Source organism: Triturus cristatus, chromosome 7, assembly GCF_964204655.1.
Source record: "Triturus cristatus chromosome 7, aTriCri1.1, whole genome shotgun sequence".
Lineage (NCBI taxonomy): Eukaryota > Metazoa > Chordata > Amphibia > Caudata > Salamandridae > Triturus > Triturus cristatus.
Genome location: NC_140590.1, coordinates 865,987,793 through 865,999,850, shown reverse-complemented (window position 1 = coordinate 865,999,850; position 12,058 = coordinate 865,987,793). Strand labels below are relative to the sequence as shown.

The 12,058-nt window shown below is 41.4% G+C and overlaps 1 protein-coding gene across 1 annotated transcript in view; it reads left to right on the top strand.

The window, feature by feature from the left end:
- IK (IK cytokine) overlaps window positions 1–12,058 on the top strand; it is a 133,415-nt gene that overhangs the window by 48,762 nt on the left and 72,595 nt on the right. The window contains exons 4-10 of the mRNA XM_085617808.1: window positions 1,407–1,466; window positions 1,753–1,920; window positions 2,643–2,757; window positions 5,105–5,175; window positions 5,266–5,312; window positions 5,520–5,683; window positions 6,233–6,341. Coding sequence (XP_085473934.1) covers window positions 1,407–1,466; window positions 1,753–1,920; window positions 2,643–2,757; window positions 5,105–5,175; window positions 5,266–5,312; window positions 5,520–5,683; window positions 6,233–6,341 — 734 coding nt within the window. The remainder of the gene's footprint in view (window positions 1–1,406; window positions 1,467–1,752; window positions 1,921–2,642; window positions 2,758–5,104; window positions 5,176–5,265; window positions 5,313–5,519; window positions 5,684–6,232; window positions 6,342–12,058) is intronic.

The following is a 12,058-nucleotide window of genomic DNA, read 5'->3' as shown; positions in this document are numbered from 1 at the left end:
TAGACCTTCTTGCTCTATGATCTTCACAGGTCAGAGGAGATACCATCCATAAGTGAATATACATAAGTACAGGGCATGGACAGATATTAAAGCCAGCAGAAAATCCAGCGGGGGGAAAATAGCTGGCAATGTGTATATTTTATGAGGAAGACCAGAAAGAAATGTATTCCTGAATTTCATGAAAACTAATGCCAAGTAAATCTTTATTTGTCGCCACATAATCTTTTGTTGCACACTGTTAAATATGATCTCCACAGTTAAAAAAATAATCTTTAAAAGTTATCTTTACCTACTGTATATTTCCTATCAGTTTTATTATTTCACATCAATTACGTAAAGCCATTCTAAAATATATTCAGTACATATATGTGCACACAATAAACACAAACGTGGAACAAGAGACAAAAAATATTGAAACATTTATAATAGCATATGTTTGTGAAGCAATAGCATGTGTAGTGGTGGAGGGTGGAGGTAGTGAGGTCACTCGTCAGGTGACAGAGATCAGGGGTCACAAAACATTATAAAGGTACCCAAAGGCACAAGCAATGGCACAGAGCGCTCCTAAGTTCCTACGTGCAAAAGGGCTACTAAGGTTCCTCAGCGCAAAAGGGGCTGGGAGCCCAAATCTCGTGTATCCACCTGATAGACATCCCACTCAGGGAGTTATCTTTACCTACTTAGTCACTATTACACTTTCAGAAAATAACTGGAATATCTGAAAATTGAATCTTTCAAGAAACATCACTTAATTCATGGTCAAAAGCAAACTTTCATGTTTAATGTTAGTAGGCAATGCTTTAAAGAAATCTATTTGAACTACATCAAGAAATATGAAAAATATTTCCTCCACAATGTCCTCAATTCAATGTTTGTATAATGCAAATAAAAAGACAAGCTGAGAGCAAATATTCAAATTCATACACAAAATAAGCATTGGCATTATAGTCTTTATATGGACTTGTAAGGTAAATTGCATGCAGTAAACATAGTGTGGTTCAAAGCGGGGTCTTTGGTTTGCTATCAAAGTCTATTTTTGTAAATTGGAGTTGTATGGTAGTTTTAGGGAGCTGTTAAAATGTCTCTTTCCATTAAACAAGCCCACATCCATTATGTTTATGTTGCGTGCTATAAAATAATGCATTTGACAGAGGATGTTTTAAAGCATCTAATAATATTTGCTATATCTATTAAGAATTTCAGAAAGTAACTTAAGAGTTAAAACATTCGCTACATACATTGTGCTTGCAGTGGAAGGCAAAGAATCTACCTGTACTGCAGTGACCATCTATCATGAATACATTTATGCATATATTACAAACCCTGACCAAGTCTCTGCACTTTAGACTTCCCACCTAAAGACTGGTGTGGTCTCCAAACTAATCTAACATTTTTCTTTTTTCCAGAATGCCCCGGGAGTATAGCGAGGAGGATGACCCTGCCGCTCGCAGGCGGAAAAAGAAAAGGTAAACGGGTGTATGGTGAAGAATGAAAGTGAAGTGTTAGTTGAGCTGCATCTCATATGTTTTGAGTTCTGGACAGTGAAACAGTGGAACAATACCATCAATATTCATTCCAGCTTTATTCAGTTTTTTTGTTTTAATTTCTCAAATCCAATTCTAATTTATAAATAGTTTCAGGGAGAAGCATATTATTACATCAACATGTATTGGCGTGCAGAAGGGTTGCGGGGTTGTCTTTCTGTCTGAAGCTTTGAGTGTAGACTAAGTATTCTTCTTGTTGTTTTCTCAGCTACTATGCAAAGTTGCGGCAGCAGGAAGTTGAACGGGAGCGTGAGCTTGCTGAAAAGTACCGGGACCGAGCCAGGGAAAGGAGGGATGGTGTGAACAAGGACTACGAGGAAACAGAGCTCATCAGTACAACTGCAAACTACAGAGCAGTAGGGCCCACTGCTGAGGCGTAAGTGAAAACTCCCTTATCAAATGCCACATAGTTCCCCAGTTTCTAAAGCTTAGGAAGTTGCAAGTTTCTGTTACCTGATCTGTGGGCAATTTAGTGGTTCTAACTGTTAAATGCTACCTTTCATTCATAGCTTGTCTGTAATATCTCTTTGAGCACAGCTTATCTGTGTAGTCGCCTTGATCCCTGCTGATAGGTGCTGCCTCATTGATACCATCTAGTCTGTGCTACCTCACTGATCACAGCTAGTTTGTGCATTAATCTCTCCTGGGTTATGCTTCAGCTAACTAGCTGTCCACACGTGGTCACTTCAAACCTATGTTTATTTTCTCACATTCTATTGGTTGCTTATGCCAGAGACTATAGCTAATAAATCTAGCTAATCTCACTGACCAGATGTTGTTTGTTCTGCATCTCAAAACAAGTTGGTTTGGTCCCTCAAATAAGTTGTTCAGACAACTATGTTGGCGTACGTTTAGAATTAAAGAGGAAAAGCATTGGGGGGGGGGGGGGCAGACAAAGGCAGGGGTTCCAGATCTTCCATTTGAGTATTTGTAACCAGTCATTTCTTATGACTGCTTTTATTTCTTTCTAAATATCACATGTTTAATAGCCCCTTGTTGCACTATGGCACACAGTTCTAGGGACAGTACTGAGCCATGCTTTAAAATGTTATCTTCCCCATGTTTTATGATCCAATAACCTGTCTTTTCCTGTTTTAGGGATAAGTCTGCAGCAGAAAAGAGGCGGCAGCTGATCCAGGAGTCCAAGTTCTTGGGTGGTGATATGGAGCATACCCACTTGGTAAAAGGTCTTGATTTTGCTCTACTACAGAAGGTGAGTAGGAGTTTATCTGTGGGAGTACATGTGTGACTGGTACATCATATTGTAGAGCGTTATGGCAATGAACTGTTTGTCCCCAGATGAGTCAACACTCCTTTCTACTTTTATGTTTTTTTATTAAACAAATGTTATCGGTATTTTTGGTAGGAAGACAGAATATTTGAGTGACATAAGGTATGCACTACAGTTGCAGGATTTATCAATAATATCGTTGGTCCCAAATTTCCTCCATGTACACTCCGGATACAAAATATAGTGCAATAACACAGATATCAATGGATATCTAACTTTGCACCTTTTTATCATGCTTAATTATTTTGGTCCATCGCAACCCAAGTATGGGTGAATTGATTTAGCTGTTATCACTTTATGCATTTTCCTAGGTGATAGTCTATTTTCCTAATTGATCATCAACTGTGTAGTGTGTCTCCAGGCGAATGTTCCTGTCGGAAGCCCACCTTTTCCATATTTTGGTGTGTTTCTGCAGGCATCCCCGGGCAAGAAAGACCGGGAGTTCCATTTCCATGTTATAGTCCATGCCGTTTTCCCAAAGGCTTATACGGGGCGGAGTATCTACCTTCCAGTGCCTATCAATGTCACGTTTTGCAAGTGTGAGGCCTAAAAATAATAGGTGTCTTTTATATCTATTGCCCCCTATTCCTTCTGCGCAGTGTAAAAGTGCAAATTTCGGGGATCTAGGCAAGTCCCATGCTAGGACCTCAGCTAGGCTATTGAATATGCCATGTCAAAAGCGTTCTAGAACTTGACATGACCAAATAGTGTGTAGAAAGGTTCCCTCCTCCAAGTGACATCGCAAGCAACGCGGGGAAGCAATCAACCCTGCCGACCATAACCTATGTCTAGTGAAGTACAGCCGATGCAAGTACTTAGATTGAATGAGACGTAATCGAGTAGAGAATGCGGCTTCTTTTGGTCATTGGAGTGCTTCAGCTCAATCATCATCATCAATAGGTCCCACGTCCGTATCCCAGGTCGCTCTTAGGGTATCCAGGGTGGTGACAAGGGTTTGGTAGATCTTTGATATTTTATGATCCCCTAGGTCGCCTTTCAGGAGCTTACCTTCCAGAGGGTTGAATTCTGGAAGGTGGGTTAGATCTTTAATGTAGGGATGAAGGGCATGCCGTAGCTGTAGGAATTTACAAATGTGAGAATCTGGCAAGGAGAAGTCACTTCTTTATACTTTGCGGCATGACTAGTTGTGTAAAAGACAGGCTGGGTGCCATTTTGCTCAAGAATACTTTTCAGAAGTGGACAGAATAAAAATGCATCTCATGATTCTTAGGGTGCAAGAAAACTACGAACAAAAAGAAATGGATGCACATGCAGTCAGTATTGTCCTGACCTACATGCAATAGTCCACCCAAGCTAATTGCCATGTCTCTTCAGTACTGCCACACTAATAGCACCATACATGTTAAGGGAAAACGTTTGCCTTTTACCTACTTTTTACTTTTCTATGGAGCTTTTTACCAGTGATCTAAGGTGGCACTCAGGCTCAAGTTAATTTGATTTGTTTTCTTGGAGAGATTGGATGAAAAGGCCATTTTTTGTTTCCTTTGATATTAACTGCAAAAAGACCGCTGCCCCTTTTTGCCCGCAAAGATTGACTTTTCCATGTGTCCGGGAATTATAGTTGAACATAATGGTTCACTAGTTCCTGTCTTCATGATAGCACCAATGAATCATGTTCATCCACTGTCATTTTATCACATGATGCTCATAGACTTGTAATCATTAGAAATGCTATCCTTCAGGACTTTTGTTTGTCACTGCCCCCGCTGTGTTGTAGATATAGTTACTTTCAGATGGTTCTATCATCCTGAAACTGTCCCTAACTCACCTTTCTAGATAGAGACCATTCTTTGGACTTTGACAGTGCTGTCTCAATGTCATTGCAGTTCTTGCTCAAGGCTCACTAGAAGGCTGGGTTTTGTACCAGTGTTAATTCAAGAGAAATGTGTCCCTGAAATGAAACAACGATTGCTGTCTACTTCCAGAGAGGACAGGCATCATTCCCATTCTTCTCACACAGAGTGATGACATCTGATAAAAACCTTTTCCCTGCCTGTATGGAGTCATTTTGAGCATATGTCGCAAAGTCTTTTCTACCAGAGAGGTTTTATGCTTGATCTTATAAGGCTTGTTTTATTCATTAGCATTCTTGCACAAGCATCTTCTTTTTCCATGCCATCAAAGTAGCGGACTATTGATGTAGCCAAAGCATGAGTTGGGATATTGTTGGGATATTGATCAGAAGCATTTAGGAGTCAAATGCTCAATGAATTGTCAGTTGACTAACTTCTCCCTTCCCCTTTTTCAGGTACGTGCTGAAATTAGCAGCAAAGAGAAAGAAGAGGATGACCTGATTGAAAAACCGCAAAAGGAGGCAAAGTAAGTGTCTGGAAGTTAGTATGTACTTGGCAGTTGCAATATGGATTTAACTGATTAGATGTCAATACATATTTTCATATTTTATTCCAGAAAAGATGAGGATCCAGAGAATAAAATTGAATTTAAGACCCGCTTGGGTAAGTTCAGCATTCTGAATTGATCTAACACATAGAACTTATGACAGTCACAGAGAAGGGTCACATTTGTGGCCTAATTTGCACATTTGCTAAATCCCTTAATTAGAGATGTTTATTGTGACTTATTTTTTTGGGTTTGAGAGGCCTGTCTTATATAATTGCACCTCTGTGTTCCAGGTCTCAATTTTGCATCTTGTTAACTTGCAGGCCGTAACATCTACCGCATCCTATTTAAGGGGAAGGCGTATGAGAGGAGCGAGCTCTACCTGCCAGGAAGGATGGCATATGTGGTGGACCTGGAAGATGAGTATGCAGACACTGACATTCCCACCACCCTTATCCGGAGCAAGGCCGACTGTCCTACCATGGAGGTAATGTAGGACAACTGTATTGCACAGCTTCCTGGAGAAAGGTGGGACCCGTGGTCTCTTCAGTTATAATAGCTAGGTATCCTCTAATTGTCATTAAAGGCACATTACTTTAAAACAAAAAAAAAAGGTTTCTCTGTAATGAGGTCTCATTAATGCATCACTCCTCATTTTCTGGCCTCACCCTTTTTCTGTAGTTTTATAAATGCTCTGCAGTAACTGACAAGAGACATGTAGCACACTGAAAAAAATATTCTAAGTGAGTAGATAATATCTAGTGCACAATTTAAGGCAGTGTCTTACTTTAACATAGCAACAACATTTGAAAGATTGCTGAAATAGAAAGTTTTTACATTAAGAGGAAATCCACTATGCTTGTTCTCAACAAGTACTGTTCATATACTTTGGGTATGCCTCTTGTTTTGTACATGCCTTAATTAGTGACTGGTGGGATAGAAACGTACTCGCCATTGAGCCTAGAGACCCTCCGTTGAATCTACTCTTCATAGAGTACTTTTAATGTTGTAACATACGCATTTCTTAATTTTCCAGGCTCAGACAACCCTTACAACCAATGACATTGTCATCAGCAAACTGACGCAGATCCTCTCCTACCTGCGACAGGGCACACGAAACAAGAAGATGAAAAAAAAAGATAAAGGTGAATGGTTCACTGGGCAGTTCTTTGCTCTGGGCATTGATTTCAGTGATTTTTGCATGTGTGTTGAGTGAGAAGTAAAACATGCAAGGAAACTCTTGGGCAGCAAATGAATGAAGAAAGAAATTAACAATTAACTAAAATTAGAGACAACAAAAGTTAGAATAAATCAAGGTGCAAAAGAACAGGGTAAATGTAAAGCTATGCAGTCCTAAAATCTGTGCATGTTGGTTACCTGTGGAATAACATGAGGACATCAGAGGTAAAAGACAATTCGAAACAAAACCCTTTGTCACTAAAACTAATCAAAAGCACCCAATGAGCACACAAAATGTCTTTTTAGTGGGCAACATCAAATGAAGATACCCTTGGAGCAGTAGTAAAATGATGAGACTGTGAAAATACACATACAAAAATCCATCAAGATGTTAATAAATGTACTCTGGTTTTTGGCAGTTTCAGGGGCAGATGGTGCACTGCTGGAGGCCAAACAGTCTTTTGTTATTGAAGGACTTCTTCAGAACAGTCAGCAAACACAGTAAAGTTCATTCTTGTGGCACAGCGCTGAACTAAACAGAACAGTGGGGAGGGTGTTCGGATCTGAAGAGCAGACTCCGCTGTTATCACATTATTTTTTTAGCATTGTGCAGTGTAAAACAAACAGTTTCTACCTTTATCTTCCTCTGTCTTTTTATGAGTAGTTGTTTTTCCCCACAAGACAGATGATGTAGAGTTGAGAGCAAGGCTCTGTGCAGTTGAGAAACATTGGCATGGCCCTAAACATGTCCAACTCATGCTCTTATTTTAAGAGCTTAGAAATTAAGGTGCACATGTGCTGAGCAGGAATGTCTTCTTGAACCAAAGGAAAACCTGGTGAGCGCACATGTACTCTGTAAGGCAGTAGAATGTGCATTCCTCTTGTAATCTTTTACATATGAATGCTTCTTTTTTCCAGAGATTGCTCCTCAGAATTGGGCACAGGACAGGAAATTTCTGACTAAGATATGTCTTAGGCTGAAATTGTTAAATTTTAAGTGACACTACATGTTGACGCTGTTTTGAGGTTTTGCTTGGAAGCAATAAAGCCAACAGGTATGAGTTATTACTAATCTGTGTCCCTCATTGCCAGAAAAGCCAGTTAGGTAACAGAGTATAGATGCAAACCTTTCACCATCACCACCCACTGAGATAAAGAGTCATTTTTTTATTCATAAATGGCTGTGGATCCTATAAAGAAAGTGGGTAAATCATATCGGATTCTCTTTGAATCTTGTTCACCCTGTGTCATTCGTCCCTTAGTTTATTTAACCAACACAACTAATCTTTGCCAAGGCATGGAGTTGTGTGTTAATCTGATGGTTTTCAAATCAGTTCCATCAGGATAGCAAGGGAGAATGTTTTAGTCATATCAGTTGTGAAAAGATCAGACTGCAACTGTGCTTCATACTAGATAAAGTAGGTAGGAACTTTGTGACATGTTAATAGAAGGAAATGTATGTCTTCGTCCCCATAAAGCTAGGGCACAGCACAGATTAGGCCACAGACAAATGTAACATGCTTCCCATATACATGGAAGTTGTCACTGCTGAAAGAAGAGGAAATGTTCTTTGACTAATCGCTCATTACATATCCTCTGAAATCCTAAAATCTGTAAAACTGCTGTTAAAGCTTCTGAGGTGAATTCCCCAGAAGCTCGAGGGAGCTGCTCTGTGGTGTGCAGTCTATCATGAAATTTTATATTTATATATATATATATATATATATATATATATATATATCAAACAGGAAATGCGCCACACCCGGTTCCTGGACAAGTTGCTTTATTTAAATTTGCACAGGCAGTCACATGTCAGAGGCACCTGACGCGTTTCGGCAAATAGCCTTTTTCCAAGGTGTGTCCTCTTAAGTGCAATAACCCAGTAGTGCTTGAACACACGCCCCCATTGTCCATCACACTCCAACTCCCACAATGCTTTTCATGAGGCAGTAAGGTTACCATGTGATCCTCGTGATGTTACTCGATTACTGCCTCAAAATGTCCCGATGGCAACAGGTAGGTGGGACACAACGGGGGGCTGGTGCACTTCAAAGACACGCGGTTGCCTCTATTTAAAATCAGCGCTGGGTCCAGGACCTGCTTTGCAAGGTGATAGCCTCGCTACGCTCCCTTTCTCACCACCATACACAAAATTCGCCGGCAATCCTCAGGCTTGTGATGGGGAGAGCGGGTCATGTCCCCCAATTTAAGTCCTCCAAAAATTTGCTGTCGTCGGGGACCCCCAACCCTGCAGGGCGGTCATGGCAAATACGGGAGACAGCGGTTCCCGCAATTAAACATCAAACAGGAAATGCGCCACACCCGGTTCCTGGACAAGTTGCTTTATTTAAATTTGCACAGGCAGTCACATGTCAGAGGCACCTGACGCGTTTCGGCAAATAGCCTTTTTCCAAGGTGTGTCCTCTTAAGTGCAATAACCCAGTAGTGCTTGAACACACGCCCCCATTGTCCATCACACTCCAACTCCCACAATGCTTTTCATGAGGCAGTAAGGTTACCATGTGATCCTCGTGATGTTACTCGATTACTGCCTCAAAATGTCCCGATGGCAACAGGTAGGTGGGACACAACGGGGGGCTGGTGCACTTCAAAGACACGCGGTTGCCTCTATTTAAAATCAGCGCTGGGTCCAGGACCTGCTTTGCAAGGTGATAGCCTCGCTACGCTCCCTTTCTCACCACCATACACAAAATTCGCCGGCAATCCTCAGGCTTGTGATGGGGAGAGCGGGTCATGTCCCCCAATTTAAGTCCTCCAAAAATTTGCTGTCGTCGGGGACCCCCAACCCTGCAGGGCGGTCATGGCAAATACGGGAGACAGCGGTTCCCGCAATTAAACATCAAACAGGAAATGCGCCACACCCGGTTCCTGGACAAGTTGCTTTATTTAAATTTGCACAGGCAGTCACATGTCAGAGGCACCTGACGCGTTTCGGCAAATAGCCTTTTTCCAAGGTGTGTCCTCTTAAGTGCAATAACCCAGTAGTGCTTGAACACACGCCCCCATTGTCCATCACACTCCAACTCCCACAATGCTTTTCATGAGGCAGTAAGGTTACCATGTGATCCTCGTGATGTTACTCGATTACTGCCTCAAAATGTCCCGATGGCAACAGGTAGGTGGGACACAACGGGGGGCTGGTGCACTTCAAAGACACGCGGTTGCCTCTATTTAAAATCAGCGCTGGGTCCAGGACCTGCTTTGCAAGGTGATAGCCTCGCTACGCTCCCTTTCTCACCACCATACACAAAATTCGCCGGCAATCCTCAGGCTTGTGATGGGGAGAGCGGGTCATGTCCCCCAATTTAAGTCCTCCAAAAATTTGCTGTCGTCGGGGACCCCCAACCCTGCAGGGCGGTCATGGCAAATACGGGAGACAGCGGTTCCCGCAATTAAACATCAAACAGGAAATGCGCCACACCCGGTTCCTGGACAAGTTGCTTTATTTAAATTTGCACAGGCAGTCACATGTCAGAGGCACCTGACGCGTTTCGGCAAATAGCCGGGAACCGCTGTCTCCCGTATTTGCCATGACCGCCCTGCAGGGTTGGGGGTCCCCGACGACAGCAAATTTTTGGAGGATATATATATATATATATATATACTTAAAAAACCATAGGTTTCACACATGTTATAGTTAGGTAGATATTTCACTCGTAAAAAACCAATGAAATTCCCCCGTTCTAGTTAGTTCAGATAACTATAACTCGCGTGCCCGCAATCCACTGCTCATGACGTCACATATTACATCACTCATGACATCACTGATGACATCATCCTTGTGATAGAGTGGCGGTCGCGCTAGTTATAGTTATCTGAACTAACTATAACGGGGGAATTTCATTGGTTTTTTACGAGTGAAATATCCACCTAACTATAACATGTGTGAAACCTATGGTTTTTTAAGTGAATTTGCAAGGTTTTTTAAATGCGAATTCCTAACTATAACGTGTGTGAAACCTATGGTTTTTTCAGTGAATTTGTACGGTTTTTTAAATGCTAATTTATTTATGTATTATTATTTTTTATATATATTTATTTTACAATAAACTACGTATTAAATTTTGTTATTTTTTTTTATTTTTTTCAGCGTGCGCGCACCCCCGCGATTTAAAAAAAAAAAAATTAAAAAAGATTTTTTTGGGGGGGGGGGGGGTTTCACCCTGCGCGCACCCCCGCGATTTAAAAAAAAAAAAACCCAAAAAATTCTGCCTTCGGGGTCCTTCAGGGACCCTCTGACAAAGGCTAGGGGGTCAGGAACTCTTTACCCTGCCCCCTTTTCACGTTCGCCACCTTCCTTTTTCACTCTCGCACTGAAAACAAACAAAATGGCGGCCGACACTTCCTGATTTCGACCGATTCGAACGTTGACTAACATGTAACCACCAATCAGAATTACGCTCGCGCACGTTAGGGTGCTCGCACGGTGCGCGCACCCTGCGCGCGTATAGATATTGATATGCTTTTAAATGCTATTTTCTCAGGAAATACTGAACAGATTTACACCAGACCTTCAAAAGGCACTTCCTTGACCTTATGGCTACCTCTCTGCCAAATTGCAAGTAATTCTGTTCAGCCGTTCGGGCTGTAGCTGTGTCTAAAGGTCCTATGGAAAAATGCATGGGGAAAACGCTTTTTGGGACCCCCCTTTTTTCTCGGCCCCCGCTTGACGAATCACCCCGAGACTTTCAGGGTAGGAGCTAAACGGAGCGCCCCATTAGTTTTGAAAATTTCGCGAGGATTCGTCAACCGGCGCCAAAGTTATTCAAAATAGAATTTTGAGATTTCCTATGGAAACACGGTCCTAACTATAACTATCTACTGGCGACCGCCAGTAGATTTTATAGTTATCCATTTTTAGAATGCAGCTAAGTATGCTAATGAGACATTATGTCGAGATCTTTACACAGTAGCTGACACTCGGATTATTGGCACTGAGCAAAGTTTAATTGTAAATTTCCAGTGACCTCGTTACATCTAGTCTTTCCACCATGTTTATTCATGTTTGTAGGAGTGGGAGGGTGCTATATATATCTTCGATGTGCTGGTGTCATTTGGATTGATAAAGCCTGCTGCGCAGGCGAAACGCGTCTCTCTCTCTTGTGGGATCGAGGGTGACCTGAAACATCATTAAATCAGCCCCATACTCACAGACCGGTGTGCGTGCCTCTTCTTTGGGGAAGTAGGATTGGCGATGTGATATATATATATATATATATATATATATATATATATATACCCACACACCACCACCACCACCTTTTTTTTAAATAATGCATTTAGTCAATACCACGATGCAAGAGGTTAAGTTCATGCAGTGACATAAAAACATACTGACAAGGCCCCTTGACTATTAGCAGAGTTTATTTTCTGTGTCAAAATAATAACGTGCAATCTGTGAGGCAGTAAGCATGTTTTTCCTATATCAGTTTTGCGTTACTGTGGTAATAACATGGAATTTCACCATTAGTTTGTGGTAATGTGTTACGGTGTGACTATTAGTACATTTGTTCCAAATAACTTGTGTTATTGTTGGGCCGCATTTATTTTTATTGGCATGGCGAATTATAGTTAGCTCACTAACTATAACGGCTGAATTTTACTGGTTTTGTATGAGTGAAACCTCAGCCCAGCAATAATGTCCCTGTAACCTTTGTTTTTT